This window comes from Procambarus clarkii, chromosome 30 (assembly GCF_040958095.1).
Source record: "Procambarus clarkii isolate CNS0578487 chromosome 30, FALCON_Pclarkii_2.0, whole genome shotgun sequence".
Classification (NCBI taxonomy): Eukaryota; Metazoa; Arthropoda; class Malacostraca; order Decapoda; family Cambaridae; genus Procambarus; species Procambarus clarkii.
Window position 1 is genome coordinate 24,679,935 of NC_091179.1, and position 21,499 is coordinate 24,701,433.

Consider the following 21,499-nt stretch of genomic DNA (forward strand, 5'->3'; position numbering starts at 1 on the left):
TTGATACACGTTCAGGCCGACCTAGAGCGTGGTGGTACAGCGATCGTCGCCCCTCCACCCCTCAGTTTACCATTGTCTCCCGCCCAGTGACTATCCCTCCTGAATTCTTCACAAGGATTTACAGTTTTATGTCGGTTTTTTGAACATTTGAGCATAAAAGTTGTTATTATATATCTCGCCATGGGTCTCAAGAAAGCCATTGATAAGGTTCAACCTAAGAAAATAGCTGTGAGTAGAGGCAGTAGAGGATGTCCCTTCTTGATTAAGAAAATGTGTGAAGTATGGGAAGAACTGCAAAGTTCTGTTGAAAAAACTCACCCAGATAAAGCTGTAGCAGGCCGTTGCATTGACCTTTTAAATGACAATGACTTTTACTACAGACAAGTGTTAAAATGTAGGGAAAAACAAGTGTCTTTAGACAGATTCTTAGTAAGACAAACAAGTCCTAACGGTATGCAGGCAAAATGTGCCAGAGTGTGCTCACCAGTGAAGTCCTCACTGCCTGATGTGATAATGGAAGGGGACTTCCCTTCCAAACAGTAACTCCTCTCCTCCTCCCCCCTCCTCACCATCTTCCATACGCCTACAGCATTCAACAGCAAGGTAAGTAATAGCTTGAACATAGTTTTGTAGGTTTATTTAGATGAATTAGGTATAAAAATTTAGCTTGATGTGGGGTTTTTGGGGTAGTCAGGAACGGATTAATTCATTTCCCATTATTTCTTATGGGGAAATTAGCTTCGAAATACGAGTTTTCAGAATATGAGCCGTCTCCAGGAACGGATTAAACTCTTAAACTGAGGTACCCCTGTATTTACTCATTAATAACCTTTAATTTGAGAAGTACTGTATTATACAGTATAATATCAGAAAAAATATTTGTTTCTGCTTAATAGCCTGTTGAAATTAAGTTAGAAGTACTGGTGCATCCTTCATTGTTGAGTGTTATGACCATTGCCATTTTATACAATATTTGTATACCACAATTTATATTACTCTTCACTTTACCTGATTCACCTTGCCTGTGTGTGGGGAAACATTTGTACTGCACTTGAAAAAGGCAAATTTAAGTAATACATTAACTTAAAGAATGATGAAAGTAATATTTTTAAATAAAACATTTTTAATTTTCACATTAAATTTAATGTTACATAAAACTTTATTGACTTTAAATTGCAATATACAGTACTGTATTATAGAAAGTCATCTGTCATAACAGTTATAGTTTTAGTGTTGAGAAAAGCTTTGGTTTTGGAATAGTTAAGTGTTCCATATATATATGATATGGAACACTCAACTATCCCATAACCAAAGTTTTCTACAAGACTAGTAGTTGAAACTTTTCCGCCTGTTAAACTGTCCAGAGCCAAGCCATTAAAAATGCCGTACATGACTGACATGTCTGTCAAGAAGCAGCAATCATTTTTGTGTATTGCATAAAATACTCAGTCTTTATATTTGGGCTATAAAATTAAACTTTCAATTAAAATGTTTGTATGAAATAATATATTGTTGTTAAAGATCTATTATACTAAATAAAAATATGATTTTGAAACTTATGAACACAATCATCTGCAGCCAATTTCATAGGTAGGAATGAATATATTCAACATCATTTTAATTACCTGTGCTAGACTTCACTGACTACCTATTGTTCTGGAGTCTATTTATGTTCACTTTTATTATAAATTTGTGCATTGAGACATCATAATGGTTTATTGACAAACACTGGAGGTATCTCTAACACATTTTGACTTTAATATTTTTAAAGACTATGGATTTTAAAAATGAGCATTGAGATTAAAGTACCATTTGCCAAGTTGAATTGGAGAATACCTCTGGTTGAAGATATTTGAGACAGCTACAGTAGTAATCCTAAGCAAGAACCATAGAGTAGAATTGACGGGGTAACTACTGCTATGGGCAATGTTGGAAAAGGAACTTTCATTAAGTTAATGGTACTTTGGCATTTTTATTTCATGCTAGTTTTCTGGGTAAATGAATAATGCTGTGCTGAAGAGTTTGCACAATTATGTATACAAATTTTCTCAAGGGATCTTTAATTCAGATTGAGTCACCTTTTAATTTTTTAGTGTGCTTAATATATGATAAATAGATTGCTGCAACAGTGGCGAAACTTACAGGTAAAAGAAATTAGTGTTTTCTGCTTTATTGCAGCTTAATAACAATAAAGTAAATTAATGTCCCGAGTTCATTTTGAAATTACTCTGTCCCTTTTGTTTGTCCATTATTGATTCTTTTAGATTGCCGGCAATTAAGCTAATTTTGTGTTTCCTCCCATTGGTGCTCACATGCCACAGGATCAACATAAGGTGTGTAATTAAATGTGAATTTGTCTTGTATCTCTCAGTAACAATGCATAATTATGCATACTGATTTTCTATATACCTTTTCTTGTTTGCACTGGTCCTGTATATGAGCTGTATGCACATGTCAAGAAGGCCTCTTTACACATCTCGTGCAGCTCTTGACCATTATATTGTGTTCAGTCATGAATAATTGTCATATAGGTATAATTTTGATATGGAATTATTCATTAATGATTGCTCTATCACATCCAATGGTCAAAATAAATATGCATAATAAATGATTTTTTTGAAGGGAGCTCTGTTGCCTCTCCAGAGCTAATCAGGCTGATATGAATGTATTAGATGCTGGCATCAGTCAATCCACATGGAGTTCTAGACCTACTGGGGACCACGAGCAAGAACCTGCCCCCCTCCCCCTTTCAGGGAGGCACGAGGAGCAATGGCCTATAGAAACCCCCACGTGGTTGGAAGCATTCTATGTCTGTCATCAACTGGGTCAGGCACCCAGAATGGTAAGTGCCCCCCCCCCCAAAAAATATATTCTGGTTAAAATATTGCTACTGAAAGCCGAACTAGTGGACAGAATTCCCCAAATGAAATTGAGCAAATTGAGCATAACATCACGTCACTGCGCAGCTGTCTGTGCAATCCCCCCTCCCCCCCACCCGGAGGTGAAAGGTGGAGCCCCAGACCCCCATGCCGGCTATTCAACTTTCAGTTCTGTGGCTGATATGAACTGGCAAGTTTGTGCGCCTCTGGCTCTTGTGATTTCCAGTTCTGTGCCTTGTGGTGAGGGAGGTACTGTTTCAGTAGTTGTGCACGAGCCAGGAGTAATTTCACAAGTACTTGGGCTACATGCGCCTAGGTTCCCCTTCCCTAGGTGCCCTGTAAGTACTGCCCTGGGGCTCGGGGCCACCTTCCACAAGTCACCTAGGTATCTACCTGCGGAAGGTCCTTTGCGGCTCGGTGATTGACCGCCCTTAGAGTCAGTTGGGTTGTTTCATGCACCACTCTTTACTTCTGGGTAGGGGGGTAGTTTTGTCACTGGTTTGGGTGCAGGTGCAGCTAGTTTTCACCTCTCATAGCAGCCGGCTCTGTTCCACCTGGGCACATTGTTCTCTTGTGGGGTTTTGTTTTTGTTTTTGTTTTCTTGCCTGGTGGGGACTCTGCCCCTTGGTTTTGGTCACACCCATTTATATCTTGGTGGTCCTCCACTAAGCCCCCATGAGTGTACATGTCCAGGGGGGTTCAACTTTAGCAGTTTGATTGGTAACTTTGGGTGCCGGTTAGCAGTGCCCTGCTTGGGCTTCCCTTAGTGAGACTATGCAACTAAGGGCCCTGGGAAACCCCGCAGGGGCTCTTTGGTTCGATGGATGCGACCCCCCCTGGGTCCCCTCTCACTTCGTGCGTGTTAAGTTAACGAGTTAAATAGTTAAGCGGGTTTGAAGGTTGCTCTTTCATCTTGTCTCAGGGTGACACTCACCGGTTGTGCCTCAGTCATGCTGCTTGTTGTGTCGGTAACACCTTCGACCTGGAAACCTGCGAGTTTTGTTCCTTGTTTGTGCTCCAATACACCCAGTCCACTGATCATGATATTTGGGTGCAGGCAGCTTCGGCGTTGCATGCTTGGTTTAGGTTGCTGCAGCGCTTCAGGTTGGTTGCTACCCTGGATGTCGTGAGACTGCCTTGTTTTGGTTATAGGGACCCCGAACTTAGGGATGTTAGTCGCTTCCAGCTCCGAAGCATCTGAGGGTTTCAGAATTGGGGCTGGGTTTAGTTGGTGTTGAAACTCGGGGGGTTTTGAGGGATGCCCCCTTCTGGTGTAGCAACAGGGGCATTCGAGCATGTTCCTTCAACCGGAGCTTCTGGGTCTGACCAGTGGGCCCTCCCCCTTCATTCCTGCTTTTTCGGCCGCTCCTGCCTTTTCTTTTGAGGCAGGGGACTTGGAGGACGGCTCGGCCCCGGGTTCTCGTGGGGGAGGTTCCTGGGGCGAGGGAGGGGTTGACTTGGGCCCCATTGGACCCCACTTGGGTCTTTGTACCCTCCGAGCAAGGCTTGATGTTACAGGGCGTGGGGTTTTCTTTTTCCTCCCTCCTCGTACGAATTGGAATTGGCATCAATCAATCCCCGGGTTTGGTTCCATGCTCCCTTGGGTTCTTTAGTCTCGTCCTTCTGGAAGATTTTGGCATCACGCATCCCACCTTATGTGATGCGGGAGATCATTGCGGCTTATCTCCTGCGTGACCCAAATTACGCCTCTATAATGGATCCTTCTTCTTTTGTGTTTGGATCTTCTTTTCCTTACTGGGTTCGTTATGAGGTTCCGGAGTCATCCTGGCGTGTGTCCTTGGCTGTTTGCAGAGTCTGTGGTGGTGCAGTATCTGCAGGCAGCCTCTTCCAGTTGCTGTCTCATGTCAGACTTGTTCTTCTTTGGGGGCCTGTGTGGGGGTCTTCCTGGAAGGGTTGTGCTAGGGCTCGGGGTTCCTCCTGTCGTGGTAGGCCAGTGGTGCCAGTTTCAGAGGTGGCGCAGCCTTTGGAACCATCTTTGTCTGGTTGATGCAGTGATCGCTCTGTGTGGAGGTCGGGTTCACGTAGTGTCGATCCTTTCGCATTTCATCCCATTGACAGGGTGATGGGGGGAGGCTTGCGCTGTTTGCTCATGCCTGGTCCCATGATTTGTGGGCCTTTCAGATCATTTCGTGTGGCCTGTGGTGGCATTGGGTGGCTCCTCCTCCTTTGGGAGGTTCGGGGTTGGTGGGGCTGGCCTCTTCTCCTGCGCTCTTTCGGGAGTGGGTTCGCTTGGGTGTGGTTGGAACGACCTCGTCCCTCCAGTGGATTTCCCGCCTGTTTCCGGTTCCGAAACGGGACTACGTGGACCTCAGGTTCATTCTGTACTTGTACAACCGGGCCGCGGGGACGCTAAGCCCCGGAAGCACCTCAAGGTATACTCAAGGTAGGTCCTGTCTGATCCCATGGGTCAGACGGGACAAGTGCCCCTCCTTTCAGAGGCCTACTCTGTCCCAGATCCATCTTCTTTTGGAGCCAGGCGCTTGGATGGTGTCCCTGGACCTTCGGGATGCGTATTGACATGTCCCGTTTTATCCATGGTTCAGAGACTGGTTCGGTGTTCTGGGATGTCAGGGTTACCACTTTCATCACCTTTCATTCGGCTTGATTCTGGCCTATCTCGATGACTGACTGGTGTGGGCTCCCAGCTGGTACATGTGACTGCTCGTAAGGAATTTGGATTTTTCGCAGCTCGCCGGGTTCGGGTTCCTGGTGAGCTGGAGGAAGTCCCTTCACGTTCCCTCTCAAGTTTGGTCTTGGCTGGGTATTATTTGGGACTCTCGGAACGCTTCCTTGTCCCTCCCTCCGGAGGCTTTGCTGCAGCTGCGGTCTCCACCTTTGCCTGTTTCTGGGGGGCTCCCGGGTCACGAGGCATTTGTTCAAGGGTTTGTGCGGGAGTCGGAACATTGCCGTGGTGGTCTTCTCGCCGGGTCGGGTTTGGCTTCATCGGCTGTTCTGGTTCCTACGGGGATTCCCCTTCTGGCTCTCTTCCACATTTTTCCTGCTGTGTTGCTGACTTCCTCTTCGGGTTTTTCGGGGTTCAGTGCCTTGGTACCTACTCAAGCCCTCACTCGATGTGTTCCCGGATGCATCACCTCTTGGTTGTGGCTTTGTGTCCTGTACTCTCTAGACCAGCCAGTGGCAGTGGGGTCTATCTTTCCATCTGGCACACAACACAGTGCGGGAGTTTGCGGCTGTGTGGGTGTTGCCTTGGAGGGTTTTGCTTCCCGGTGGTTCATTGCCAGAACTGTTGGGGTTCGATGCGGTCCTTGGCTCTTTGGGGCTGGTCACTTTGGGTGACTCGTCTGCTGAGTTCTCGAGGTTTGGCTCTCTTGGCCGTTCACATTCGGGGGGTGTCCAACGTCATGGCATGTCTTGGTTTATTCCCCTGTCTATGGAATGGACGGTCGACGCCGACTCATTCAGTTGGCTCTGCCGGACGGCTCCTGGAGGTGGACCTCTTCATGTCGGCGTGGTTGAGGTGTTTCTCGGTATATGTGGCACCCTTCCCTGACTGCGAGGCTGTTGGGGTTGGTGCCTTCAGGCAGGACTGGTCAAGGTAGGGTTCCTGTACCTCTTTTTCCCAGTTCCGCTGTTGCTCCAGGTCCTAGCTCGCTTGGAGACTTACCAAGGAAGAGTAGTCCTCTTGGCCCCTTGGTGGCTGGTCCCGCATTGGTTTCAGGCACTGCCTGCTTCCCGTGGCTCTGCCTTTTTTGACAGATCGGACCGGTATAGTACGTGGCTGGTTTGATCTTCTTGAGTCTTCGCGTCTGGTCTTTCTGATTCTAGTCAATCACCACTTGCATGGTGAGCAGGTGGCTTTGTTGATGGTGTCCCTCCTGCATGCTTAGTCTTGGCAGCAGTATGAATTTTCCTGGCAGTTCTTCTGTTACTACTTATCCCTTCATAGATTTACTTCTGTCTGTAACAGTTGTCTTGTCCTTCCTTTTGTGGTGGTTCCAGGACCGTCATCTTATGCCGAGTACTGTCACTTCATATCTTGCAGCACTGGTGGAGCTGCTGCAGCTTGGGTTCAGCATTGGTGTTACTTCTGCGCCATTCTGCAAACTGTCTCATTCGTTGTTTCACCTCTGGCCTGCTCATGCGCTGCCTGAGCCGTCCTGGTTGTCGGACTGGGTGCTCTCCTTTCTCTCTTCTCAGTTTGTGGTGGCCCCTTCGGTTCAGGTTTTTCCAGGGCTCTTTTTCCTGTTGACATTGGCCTCTCGGGAGTCAGGTTGTGGAGCTTCATGCTCTCCTCCAGTGCAGAGGTTTCTGCTCTTTTGGTCCTGGTAGTAGGTTTGTTCATTTGCAACTGTCTTCTTTTGTGGCATCGATTGTGACTGTTGCTTTCCAGAGGGGTGCTTGGGTTGTTGATGCTTGGTTGGTTCGGCCGGGGGTGCATCATGTATTGTGTGCGCGGTTGCAGCCTGTTGCCTTGACTTCGAGTTGCGGAGCGAGTGGCGACTGCCTCTTGGTTAAGTTCCTCTTGTGTTATCTTTGGGTAAGTAGGTCCTGGGAGCTGACGGGGCTCCCCCCCACAGAAAATCGGCATTGAATGTAAGGAAGCGCCATTTTTTGGGTGAGACCTGGAGGCTCCCCGACAACCCTCCCTCCCTCTGGTCAGTGTTATTTTTTGAGTGTTTTGACATCCAGCCTCAGAACTGAAGGGTGGATAGCTGGCATGGGTGTCTGGGCCTCCCTCTTCCCCCTCCTGGTGAAGGGGTGGGTTGCGCAGACAGCAGCACGGTGACGTGGTGACATCATGCTTGTTTTCATTTGGGGAGTTCTGTCCATTAGTTCAGCTTTCAGCAGCAATATTTGAACCAGAATAGGGGTTTGTTTTGGGGCGCTTAACTTTCTGGATGCCTACCTCCAGGTTACCTTGAGGTGTTTTCGGGGCTTAGCGACCTAGCAGCTCGGTCGTCGACTAGGCCTCCTGGTTGCTGGACTGGTCAACCAGGCTGTTGGATGTGGCTGCTCGCAGCCTGATGTATGAGTCACAGCCTGGTTGATTTGGTATCCTTTGGAGGTGTTTATCAAGTTCTCTCTCAAACACTGAAGGGTCAGCCAGTTATGCCCCTTATGTGTAGTAGAAGCCTGACCCAGTCGATGGCAGACATAGAATGCTTCCAAAACACACGGGGGTTTCTATAGGCCATTGTTCCTCGTGTCTGTCTCAGAGGGGGGGAAGGCGACAGGTTCTGGCTCATGGTCGCTGGTAGGCCTAGAATTCCACGCATATTGACTGATGCCAGGGTCTAATACATTCATATCAGCCCGGTTAACTCCAGGTAGCTTCCGGGTCTCACCCAAAAAATGGCATTTCATTACATTCAAAGTTGGTTTTATTAGAACTTTTATATTGAGACAGGCTGTTTAGACAGGAGAGCAGAGGCCATGTTGGGATACCCTCAGCCATGGAAGTTAACATGAGCCCGATAGGCAAACAGAATTCGATAGTCCATCTTTCAGTAAATTAAGAATACAGTACTGGATATAAAAGTTTTAAATATTGTAAAAAAAATGCATGGACATAATATTGCTTGCAGACAAATTAGATCAATATCAACTACTTAAAATGGATGACAAATAAAATAATTAATTGGACAATAATAGAGTACTTTTAGAAGAGACAAAAGGGTAAAGCCCCATCTTATAGGTCAGTATGATAAATTAATAAAAAGAGGGCAAACAAAAAATAAGAAAACCCACCCCATAAATAAGTAAACCTAATGTGCAGTATAACACTTTAATTTTCTTTTGCTATAAATGAGGTAACAGTAAATAGTTTAAGTTATTTCTTATTGGTTATAAAGTAAATTATTGTAGTAAGGAAAAAACTTCTGAAAACTTTCATAATCAGCAGACTGGAAAAATAAGTAACAAGGATCAATCAAATTAAACATTTAGATACTTATACTACTGTATAATGTTAAGAATTGTGTCAGATGTTTGTCTTTACAGTTTTACAGACTATGTCTTCATTTCCAGATTGAAATGTTTTTGATGGGTCAAACTTTGGGAGTTACACTGCAAGTTGTTCGTCCTGCAAGCTATGGTAAAGAGGATTTTATCTGCTATTACCCTGATGCTAATATTGGGATATGGCCCGAAGTTACTTTGGTTGCTGAAGATGATCGTCACTATAATGTTCTTGTCAAATGAGCTGTAAGTAAACATTTTAAATTGTTTCATTTATATTGTAATAATTTGTGTGTCACTAGCCCTTGAAATGTGCATACCATCTTAAGATGATGTTCAATTCAAGGTATGCATATCATTCTAAGAGGTTTTAGGTACTGTGCAACATCTGAAACTCTGGCTGCTACACCGTGTTCTGAATCGGTATTTGTTTGAGGCCTTCAGTGAACATCTGCCATCTTGAAAAGTGACTTACAAATATTGGAACATTGTTTCTATGCTTAGGGCATAGTCAATAATAATATAAGAAGAGACAAACCTTGTTTTGCATACTATCTAGCTGTACAAACATTCAAATAAAGCCTGATAATAATAATAATAAATAATAAATAATAAATAAATAATAAATAAATGTTTATTTAGGCAAGGTACATACATACAAGAGATTTTACAAAGAATGATGGATTTATAGATAGGGCTAGTACATACAATACCTAAAGCCACTATTACGCAAAGAGTTTCGGGCATGAAAAACTTAACTGACTAAAGCGTAATACTAATTAAGCATAAAGAATAAAATGTGTTGAGAACAAATAAAAAAAAGAGATAAAAAGGGGGGAACATGGCTGAAAAAGCAGCACAAATACAATTAGGTCGACAAACAGCATCGTTTAAAAAAACAAAAAACAGACATGGGTTGACAATAGAGGGGTGAGGTAGGTTACAGGGAATTTATTAGGTATAGCTTCATTTTTATCTTAAACTGGTTGAGATATAACCTGCATGCAATCTAAGGGTTAAAGCAGAATGTTGAACTGTGTTCCATATACTGTACAGTATTAAGGAAAAGGAGTGCAAAAGAATACCTAAGATTACACACACACAGTAAAGCCATTGTCACAAAGAAAAGCTATATAAAAATATTATTTAAACCCTTTGAAAAATTCAAACAGCTGAGAATGTTTTGAAATTTTAAATTAATATTAGAAGTTTTGGATATTATGGTAAGGATCAACCCTTCCTCCGAATAGACAGTACGTTTCAATACTAAATGTAATAAGTACATTCCTGACTGCATAGTACATAAATACACTTAATTGTGTTGTTACATTTACCTCCCCATATATTCTCCTAATTTTGTGTAAATACACTCAAAATTTTTAGGTTGAAGTTTTTGTGTTCAATTCTATATACACAAGTTTTAAATAAAAATAATTTCTTTTTCAGTTTTATTAAACAATAGAGATTTTATATAAAATTTGAAAATATCCTAATATCTAAGGATATTACATATATTTTATAATATCTAAGTCACTAATATAAAAATATCCTAATATCCTAAAGTAGCCTAAATAAACAGGCATATGCAAATGACCTGCTACGGATGTGCAACAGGTTTGCCTTAAACCAGCAAATAGTAGAACCAACTGGGAAGGAGAACACGCTGGACCTCATTTTCATCAATAATGATGAATTGATCAGGAACATAATGATTACAAATACCTGTTACACAGATCATAACTTAATTGAAGTTCTGACAAGCATAGGGAATAGACCTTCAAACCCAGTCCTGATTCCCGGTGGAGGAGATTTCAGCAAATTAACTTCAATAATAAACAGATAAACTGGGAGCAAATAAACCAAGACATCACAGAAATAAACTGGGAAGAACAGCTAGAAAATGTAAACCTGTACCAGTGCCTGGAAAAAATAAGCTCAGTAGCACTAGAAATATGTTCAAACTGCATACCCCCCAAGAATAAAGAAGAGGAGATGCAGATTGGAATGGGACTGTCATTCCTTCTAAAGGCGATGAAGGCTAAGTAGAGAAATAGAAACAATTGAACTCAAGCTACAAGAATCATACAAAACCCAGGAGAGGCAAAGAGAGCAAAAGGCCATCAGTGAAATAGTGAAATCCAAAATATTTTTTCTCCTATGCAAAATCAAGATCAAAAACCACATCTAGTATCAGGCCCCTGCAAAAAACCAGCGTTGAATGTAATGAAACGCCATTTTCTGGGTGAGACCCGGAGGCTCCCCGGAGCTTTACCAGGCTGATATGCTAATGTCAGACTTTGGCATCAGTCATGTGTATGGAGTTCTAAGGCCTACCGGGGACCACGGCCAGAACCTGGCCCCCTCAGAGAGGCAAGGGGAGCAATGGCCTATAGAAACCCCCGTGTGGTTGGAAGCATTCTGTCTGCCATCGACCGGGTCAAGCATCCAGAAAGGTAAGCATTCCAAAACAAACCCCTATTCTGGTGAAAATTGCTACCTAAAGCCGAACTAGTGGACAAAACTCTTCAACAGAAAACAAGCAAACTAGTATGACGTCACATGTCACCGCGCCGCTGTTTGCGCAGCTCCCCCCTTCCCGGGAGGGGGAAGGGGGAGCCCCAGACCTCCCACGCCGGCTAACCACCCATTAGTTCTTCGGCTGATGCTATAGGCACTGGTTATGTGCTCCGGCTCCAGTAGTTGTTTCAGCACTGTACCTAGAGTGTGGTGTCTGTCTTCTAGGTGGTGTGTGAGCCGGTAGTGATTCTCCAGTACTCGGGCTACATGCGCCTAGGGTTCCCTTCCCTAGGTGCCCTGTAAGTACTGCCCTTGGGGCTTGGGGCCACCTTCCACAAGTACCTTGGGTCCTGCCCCTGCTAGGCTGTTTACTACTTGGTTTTCGGCCGCTCTTTGTGTAATTACCTAAGTGTAGTTTCAGGATGAGAGCTATGCTCGTGGTGTCCCGTCTTCCCAGCACTCTTTGTCATATAACGCTTTGAAACTACTGACGATCTTGGCCTCCACCACCTTCTCACCTAACTTGTTCCAACCGTCTACCACTCTGTTTGTGAAAGTGAATTTTCTTATATTTCTTCGGCATCTGTGTTTAGCTAGTTTATATCTATGACCTCTTGTTTTTAAAGTTCCAGGTCTCAGGAAATCTTCCCTATCAATTTTATCAATTCCTGTTACTATTTTGTATGTAGTGATCATATCACATCTTTTTCTTCTGTCTTCTAGTTTTGGCATATTTAATGCCTCTAACCTCTCCTCGTAGCTTTTGCCCTTCAGTTCTGGGAGCCACTTAGTAGCATGTCTTTGCACCTTTTCCAGTTTGTTGATGTGCTTCTTAAGATATGGACACCACACAACCGCTGCATATTCTAGCTTTGGCCTAACAAAAGTCGTGAACAATTTCTTTAGTATATCGCCATCCATGTATTTAAAAGCAATTCTGAAGTTAGAAAGCGTGGCATAGGCTCCTCGCACAATATTCTTTATGTGGTCCTCAGGTGATAGTTTTCTATCTAGAACCACCCCTAGATATCTTTCTTTATCAGAATTCTTTAAAGATTTCTCACATAATATATAGGTTGTGTGGGGTCTATGTTCTCCAATTCCACATTCCATAACATGGCATTTATTAACATTAAATGCCATTTGCCAAGTGGTGCTCCATATACTTATTTTGTCCAGGTCAACTTGAAGGGCATGACAATCATCTACGTTTCTTATCCTTCCTATTATCTTAGCATCATCAGCAAACATGTTCATATAATTCTGTATACCAACTGGTAGATCATTTATGTAGACAATAAACATCACTGGTGCAAGAACTGAACCCTGTGGTACTCCACTTGTGACATCTCTCCATTCCGATACATTGCCTCTGATCACTGCCCTCATTTTTCTATCAGTCAGAAAATTTTTCATCCATGTTAGAAGCTTACCTGTCACCCCTCCAATATTTTCCAGTTTCCAGAACAGCCTCTTATGTGGAACTCTGTCGAAAGCCTTTTTTAGGTCCAGATAGATGCAGTCAACCCAACCATCTCTTTCCTGTGATATCTCTGTTGCTCGATCATAGAAACTGAGTAAATTCGATACACAGGATCTTCCAGATCGAAAACCATACTGACTGACTGATATTATATCATTTCTCTCCAGGTGTTCTACCCATTTACTTTTAATTATTTTTTCCAATATTTTGACTATTACACTTGTCAATGATACCGGTCTATAATTAAGGGGGTCTTCCCTGCTTCCACTTTTGTAGATTGGAACTATGTTAGCCTTTTTCCACACATCAGCTACAACTCCTGTAAACAGGGATGCCTGAAAAATCAGTTGAAGAGGAATGCTGAGCTCAGGTGCACATTCTCTCAGAACCCATGGTGAAACTCCATCTGGACCAACTGCTTTGTTCTTATTTTTGTACGACTGAGACCGTTCGCACACCAGTGACTGTCCCTTTTTCAACCCTTCCTGTCCCCCTCATGTGCATGTCCAACCCATGCTAGAGTCATTCAGGGGACCCACCTTTTTTCATGTTGTGAGGTGTGGGGGTTGTGGGGTTGGTTCTGTACTCACCTAGTAAGGCTCCTGGCTGTGCTTGCAGGGGTTGAGCTCTGGCTCTTGGGTCCCGCCTATCTGGTAGAACTTGCGGGATAGTACCAGTGGAGTGCAGTGGTGCTATAGGCACAATTGGGGAACACTGTATTACCATCAGAGGTCTGTGGTTGTTACACGACCTGTGGTGCTGTGGTGGGTATGTGGGCCTGCGGGCCGCTCCAAGGAACAGCCTGGTGAACCAAACTCTCATAAGTCGAGCCTGGCCTCGGGCCGGGCTTGGGGAGTAGAAGAACTCCCAGAACCCCATCAACCAGGTATCAACCAGGTATCAACGACCTACTTGCGAGCATAAGCCTTCTTGCTGGTTCGTCCGTGGACTTCCAGGGCACACTAGCCTGTTTTCGAATAGCAGTTCCGGCCCATCCTGGTTGTGGGGGTATGTGGGCCTGCAGGCCGCTCCAAGCAGCTGCCTGGTGGGCCACCCTCTGGCCGGTCTAGCCTGGCCTCGGGCCGGGCTTGGGGTGTAAATGAGCTCCCAGTACCCCATCCAGCAGGTATCGAGCGGGGTTTCTCCGCCGTCGGTCGCCTGGTGCAGGTTTCTGGGCCTGCTGGGTTTTGTCGTGTCTCCGTTGGCCCTGTCTGGGGTCTGCCTGCTCCGTTCTCTGCCTTTGCAGAAGGGAGTTGCTATTTACATGTTGCATGTTGCGGTGGTGCCTGTTGCTGCTGCTGCATGTGTGCATTGGTACCGTGTTTCACGGTGGCGTGTCCTTGTTCCTGTGTCCAGTTGTGGTGTGGCACTTTGCTGCTGTTTTGTGCCTGGGGTTTGCGTCTGGGGGTTTGCTTGTTGTTTTTCGTGGTCTTCGGGTACCTGGTTTGGCCTTCTCATGTGCGTAGGGGGTTTTCTGTCCCTGCCTGATTGCCTACCCCTGGTTGTTTTCCTGGGGTTTTTGTGCTTCTGCTCTTTCTTCCTGCCTCCTCTGCAGCAGGGGTGTTCTGCGTGTGTTCCTGTGCTTCTTGGGCATTTTTCAGCCTGTGTCCTGTGGTGTGCTTCTTTGTCTCGGTCTATTGCAGTTGTTCGTACCCCTTGCTTCGGGTACTGTTCTGGCAGCAACCCTTCCGCCTTTTTTGGTTTCCTAGCTTGCCCTGCCGTTTTTTTTTTTTTTTTTTGGGTCTTGCGATGTCTCGCGTCGGACCCGTCGTTTCTGAACTCCTGGCGGGCTTGCATGCTTTGGGGAGTTTTTCTGTTCGGCAGATGTTCCATCTCCTTGTGCCGCCTGGGTTTCGGTGGTCGCGCCCGAGATCTTCCCACGGCTCCGCCTTTTCCTGGGCTCGGAGGGGCCTTGTCGGGGCTGCTTATGTTCTGCCTCGCGGTCTCGCCTCCGGTTGGTGGTCGGGTGGCTTCGTGGTAGGTGTCCCACCTGCGTGCTTCTCTTGGCGGCAGTATGGGGTATTTTGGCGGTCCTTCCTTTTCCTGTCCCTTCTTAGGTGGTTACTCTTGTTAGCTTGGTTTACTCTCGGCTTGGTTTTCTGGTGGGGGTTGGGGGCCGTCGTCTTGCCACATACTGTCGCCTCTTTTCGTGCACCGCTGGTGGAGCCGCTTCGGCTTGCTTTCGGTCTTGGTGTTGCTTCTGCACCGTTAGTAAGCTGTCTTGTGCGTCGTTTCACCTCCGGCATGTTTGTGCGCCGCTTGCATCATCCTGGTCTCTGGTCAGCGTGCTCTGTCTTCTCCTCGGTTGGTAGTGCCTCTTCGGTTCCGGTGTGTTTTTTCGTCGGCTCTTTCCTTTTGGCCTTTGCCTCTGGGGGTCGGGTCGCTGAGTTTTCTTGCTCCTTCGGTTTTAGCGTTTTGGTTATTCGGTGGCAGCAGTCTCCATCTTTTCTGGCGCAGGGTGGGGCTGCTGCGTTCTGGAGGGGTCCAGGGTTTGTTGGTGCTTTGTTGGTCGGGCTGGGGGGTGTGTCGTGTTTTGTGTTCAGTGGCGGCCCTCCGCTGTTGTTTGCGTGCCACGGCATTTGGGTCCGGAGCGCGTTTTGCGTTGATCCGGTTCCGTTCTTCCCGGTTCGCGGGTGATGGTGTTCCGGGTGGTCAGCCGTGTTCTTGTGGCTAAGCTGCCTGTGTTCTTCCCTCATGCCCGTGGCATTCGTGGCTTCGCTGCTCTTGCTGCCGTCTGGGCGACGTGTCCTTGCGGTCTTTCGGGCATGGATTTTTGGTGTTCATGCGGGGGCTTTGCTGCTCGTTGTTCTCGTGTTGTTCCCGGGACTTTTCGGGGCTGTGGCGCCTTGGGTTGGCATTTGCTGCCGGTTGTCTCACTTCCGTGAGGGGTGCGTGGTGTCCGCCTCCCGGTTCTGTCCCTTTGACCTTCCTCTGTGGGTAGTTAGCTCCGGAGAGCCAACGGGGCTCCCCCCAGAAAACCAGCGTTGAATGTAATGAAACGCCATTTTCTGGGTGAGACCCGGAGGCTCCCCAGCAACCCTCCCTCCCTCCGGTCGGCGGTTTTTCGCGTGTTCTATCTGTTTTCAACAGATAGAACTGTTGAGGCGTTCTATCCACTAGTTCGGCTTTAGGTAGCAATTTTCACCAGAATAGGGGTTTGTTTTGGAATGCTTACCTTTCTGGATGCTTGACACGGTGGATGGCAGACATAGAATGCTTCCTATCACACGGGGGTTTCTATAGGCCATTGCTCCCCTTGCCTCTCTGAGGACGCCAGGTTCTGGCCGTGGTCCCCGGTAGGCCCTAGAACTCCATACACATGACTGATGCCAAAGTCTGACATTAGCATATCAGCCTGGTAAAGCTCCGGGTCGCCTCCGGGTCTCACCCAGAAAATGGCGTTTCATTACATTCAATGCTGGTTTTTTTGCGCACAGTTCCAAATACATTTTATTTGTTTTTACGTGCTAATTCTATCTATAATGAAAACATACACTATATTATGGCAGTAAAACATCCTACTGTCCGAAGACACTGTGTTACGTGCATGACACTTATGTACACATATGTTGCACATATTTACCATGTATCATGCTAATTTATGTATATATACAATCTATTTACAGACTATACACTGTCACACTATATACATTCACCATCAACACATTCAGAACACTGCTAGTGAGAGCTGTCACACCCAGCCAGCCCTCCCTCACTCCTCCAACATTGTATTTGACAACATTGCTCCTCCCATTGTACAGTTATTCACACCAATGTTTCATGTTCATTTATGTTTATTTACAACATATGTACACACTATACACATTCACCATCAACACATTCAGAACACCGCAAGTGTGAGCAGCCACACCCAGCCAGCCCTCCTTCACTCCAACATCTTACTCGCCAACATTGCTCCTCCCACCACACTGTTATTGTTTTTATTACACTATTTACACATGTTATATGTACCTATCTACATGTTTTATTTACCAGAACTATGCAAGTAAGCCGGTATTGTGTCCAAACAGTACAGTGGCCACCATACACTGCATGAGAAATCACACAGCATACAGCAGACGACGACATCACCGCCCTCACCAAAATAGCTCCTCTCAACATATTCCTGTTGCTGTTATTACACTATATACACACACACACACTGTATATACCCATGTACATATGTGTTCCCCATAGAGAACCACAAAGCTAGTATGATGAGCAAAACAAGAGTGGCTGCCACATATAGTGAGGCTACCTCAATTCTCTCCCTTCCTCCCTCCCTCACCAAACTTCCTCCTGGTTGATACCTGGTTACCTGGTTGATGGGGTTCTGGGAGTTCTTCTACTCCCCAAGCCCGGCCCAAGGCCAGGCTTGACTTGTGAGAGTTTGGTCCACTAGGCTGTTGCTTGGAGCGGCCCGCAGGCCCACATACCCACCACAGCCCGGTTGGTCTGGCACTCCTTGGAGGAATAAATCTAGTTTCCTCTTGAAGATGTCCACAGTTGTTCCGGCAATATTTCTTATGCTTGCTGGGAGGACGTTGAACAACCGCGGACCTCTGATGTTTATACAGTGTTCTCTAATTTTGCCTATGGCACCTCTGCTCTTCACTGGTTCTATTCTGCATTTTCTTCCATATCGTTCACTCTAGTACATTGTTATTTTACTGTGTAGATTGGGTACTTGGCCCTCCAGTATCTTCCAGGTGTATATTATTTGATATCTCTCTCATCTTCTTTCTAGTGAGTACATTTGGAGGGCTTTGAGACGATCCCAATAATTTAGGTGCTTTATTGCGTCTATGCGTGCGTATATGTTCTCTGTATTCCCTCCTTCCACAATACTACACATAATGCTAATTATAACCACAATCCTGGTCACTAATTCCTGTAAATGAATATTTGACCACTAAGTTTATTTTGAAAAGGAACCTAAGAAGTCGTTTGAAGATTCTTAGATGGACGAAATAATGCTGTGGTGCTGTGGCTAGCACTGTGAACATCGTGAACAGCATTGAATCACTGATATATTAACATTGTACCCAGTCATTATCACATTCAGGCTCTTCTATAATACTATCATGGCTAAATAATACAGGTTATATATATATTTTGACATTATTAGGCGATGCTGTGGTCACACGCTAAACAGCAATGCTGTGGTCACACACTGAACAGCAATGCTGTGCGCTCATGCTGCGAGCGCCAGCCTTGGTTGCTCACTCACTACTGAGGCTCTCACACCCGTGAATGTGGACTGCGATTTTTTTTAAAGATGGCGTCTGTTTATAAGAGCCCTGAGGAAGCAGATGTGCACCCTATGTAGCCGCGGGAGTTTTGAATGGAACGTGAAAAATACAAATACTCGGAGGTGGGTAGCGCACCCCAGACGTGGGCCTGCAGGGGCGTTGCACAGTTAAAGGGTTAATATGGTTCACTTTTTGTGTAGTCCACTTGTCCACTTGTGTGATCCAACTTGTCATATGAAGGAATTATTAATTGTAACCTGTGATAGAATGGGCACTAACACAGGAACTAACTTGGAATGCAATTACACAATGAGCTTTATTATAAAATATATCCTACCTGAATGTTACTTGAAAAATTACTGATATCTTAACTTTGGAAATACCGGAGCCCCAGAAATAATGACCAGGGGTACAGCCCTATATAGGGCGTTAAATCGAGTGGATACTATACAGATAATCAGGAGTGTACTTATTACAATTAGTATTAAAGCATAATGACTATTCGGAGGATGGGCTGGAAGGATTGCTGTTATAATATAGAAAATTGTAAATAGTTATGTGAATCATTTAATTTGATTGCTCTCTGTGCTTGCGAGATACTGAAGAATACTTGATCCAGCAAGGAATGAACTCCAGAAGTAAAAAAAAAAAAAAAAAAAATCTTTAAAGGCTTCTCTTGGCATCACAAGTGACTGCCAACAAAGACACCAGGTGACTATCAGTAGCACGATCTGGATAGTAGAACCAACCTCTATGAGGTTCTCGATATATTCGATAAACGCCTCAAAATGATACCTGATCAACCAGGTTACGATTCATACATCAGGCTGCGAGCAGCTACATTCAACAGCCTGGTTGACCAGATGACCAACTGGGAGGCCTGGTCGGAGACTGGGCTACAGGGATGTAAGTCCCTGGAACCTCTAATGAGGTAGTCTCATGGTAAGTGTCAGTAACATATCCACACCTCTGCTCCACCAACCCAAGTTAGAAAACATACATCCTGATTCTCATTCAGTGTGTAGTCAGCAAGCTAGGGATGGATTTCAGTTAACCTTTCAACTGCATATTTTTATTATATTTCTAATTAGAGAAATTTAATGATATTTTGGAAGGAACATTAGTTTCTCTTATGCTCTTTTCCCCCAAAAAATTAATTTATTTAACAAATATTTTGTGTGAAAACAAAATTGCGTTTGTTTGATAAGATAAATGGTCTAGCTCAGTACCAGACTGAAACATTCCCAATCCATAGCATATAATAATGAAGATAGAAAATTATTAAAAAAACAAATGGATTCAGTGTACAGTATTAGGTAAAAAATACCTTATTAATTTTGTATCTAATACTGTATAACAATATTTACCCAAAATATAAGCAGATGTGTGTGTACAGTAGCTAATGCATACAAGAATCCTATCATTGTATACGGACACCATCACACTGTTCACCAGGCTCACTTGAGTGGTTCTCTGACACCTTTGTCAATGTACTCTCACAGGCCTGGCATGTTCTTTAGGGTTATCTTTACCGGTGTGTAAGCACCAGGATGCTACAGAAGACTTTACAGGAAAGAACACTGAACATAATGAAATGCTTAGATTTTCTTTTTATTGTGGTATGCGAGATTCATTTTTGCATGATTAATAATTATTAAACAAATAGTCTCCATGGTTCGAGTCTTCCAGAGAATGGAAGAATGGTGAATGGAATTAATAATTATTTTCTATGGGGGAGCCCCGTAGGCTCCCCGGAGCTGTCCAGGATGATATGGATATGTATAACTTTCTGGCATCAATGTGCACAGAGTTCTTGCCTACTGAGGACCAAGAGCCAGGAGGCATTGAGGGGGAGAGGTAGTGATGGAGGGAGCCATTGAGGGAGAGAGGCAGTGATAGAGGGAGGCATTGAGGGAGGGATGGGAGGCAATAATGAAGGGATGGGAGGCAGTAATGAAGGGATGGGAGGCAGCCCCTTCAAGAGAGGCACAAGAAGCAATGGCCTATAGAAACCCCCGTGTAGTTGGGAGCATTCTATGTTCGCCATCAACCATGTCATGCACCCAGAAAGGTAGGCACCTCAAAACAAACCCTTATCCTGGTGAAAATATTGCTACTGAATGCAGAACGAGTGAACAGGACCCTCCAAAGAAAATTAGCAAACAAGCATGACATCACGTTAATGCGCCGCTGTCTGCGCAACCCCCCTCCCCAGGAGGGCAAAGGGAGGAGCCCCAGACCCTTGCGCCGGTGATCCACTCTTCAGTTTTTGGCTGATTTGATACTGGCAAGGTCATGTGCCTCTGGCTCCAGATTTTCTCAGTTTCTGTGCCTTGTGGCACAATCCTGTCTCTATGGTCGGTGAGCGAGCTAGGAGTAATAATCTTCAGTACTCGGGCTACACACACCTAGGGTTTCCTTCCCTAGGTGCCCTGTAAAGTACTGCCCTTGGGGCTTGGGGCCACTTTCCACAAGTCGCCTTGGGGGTCTACCTCCGCTGTGTCTTCTACTGCTTGGTGATTGACTGCCCTTGGAGTCAGCTGGGGTTTTTGTTTACCCAATTTGCCTCAGGGTAGGGGTAGTTTTTGTCACTGGTTGAGGCGCAGGGTACAATGCAGCTAGTTGTAACCTTTCATAGCGGCCAGCTCTGTACCGCCTGGGCACGTTGTCCTCTTGTGGGGTTTTCTTTTTTGTTTTGTTTTCTCTGTCTGGTGGAGGGTCTGCCTCTTGTTTGGTTATACCCTCTTGTTCTTGGTGGCTCTCCGCTTGGCCCATGAGAGTGTACAAGTCCCGGGGGAGCAGCTTGTAGCAGTTTACTTCGTAGTTTTCGGCGCCAGTTAGCTGTACCCTGCCTGGGCTTCTCTTAACGGACTTCCATGACTAAGGGCTCTGAGAATCCTCGCAGGGGCTCTGTGGTCCGATGGATGCGACCCCTGAATCCCCTCTCACCTTGTGCGAGTCGGATGGTTGCTGTCCCCTTGTCTCTGGGTGATGGTCACTGGTTCTGCCTCCGCCAAGCTGCCTGTCAGGTCAGTGATTCTATTGACCCGGAGTAGTGTGACATTTGTTGTTTGTACATTTTCCAGTTCACCCTAGCTTCTCATCATGATACGAGGGTGCAGGCAGCTGCGGCATTGCATGCTAGGTTATGTTGCTGCAACGCGATAGGTTCCTAGCTTCCCCGGATTCCCTGAGACTGCCCCGTTGTGGTTAGAAGGACTCGGACTTTGGGGTGGGAGTCGTTTCGCCTTTGTTTCTTTCCACCCCTTCTTGTCCTTCCCCTTCAGTTGTTCATCCAGCTCCTCTCCCCTTGCTTCCGACTCTGAAATGTCTGAGGGTTTCAGAGTTGGGGCAGGGTTTATTTGGTGTTGAGACCTCGGGCAGTCTTGGGGAAGTCACCTTCCGGGGTGGTGGTGGAAGCATTCGAG

The 21,499-nt window shown here is 45.5% G+C and overlaps 1 protein-coding gene across 10 annotated transcripts in view; it reads left to right on the top strand.

Moving 5' to 3' along the window:
* LOC123765545 (uncharacterized) overlaps window positions 1–21,499 on the top strand; it is a 238,530-nt gene that overhangs the window by 209,467 nt on the left and 7,564 nt on the right. For all 10 annotated transcript variants that reach the window (XM_069334060.1, XM_069334059.1, XM_069334058.1 and 7 more), the window contains one exon: window positions 8,889–9,065. In XM_069334060.1, coding sequence (XP_069190161.1) covers window positions 8,889–9,062 — 174 coding nt within the window. In that variant the 3' untranslated portion in view covers window positions 9,063–9,065. The remainder of the gene's footprint in view (window positions 1–8,888; window positions 9,066–21,499) is intronic.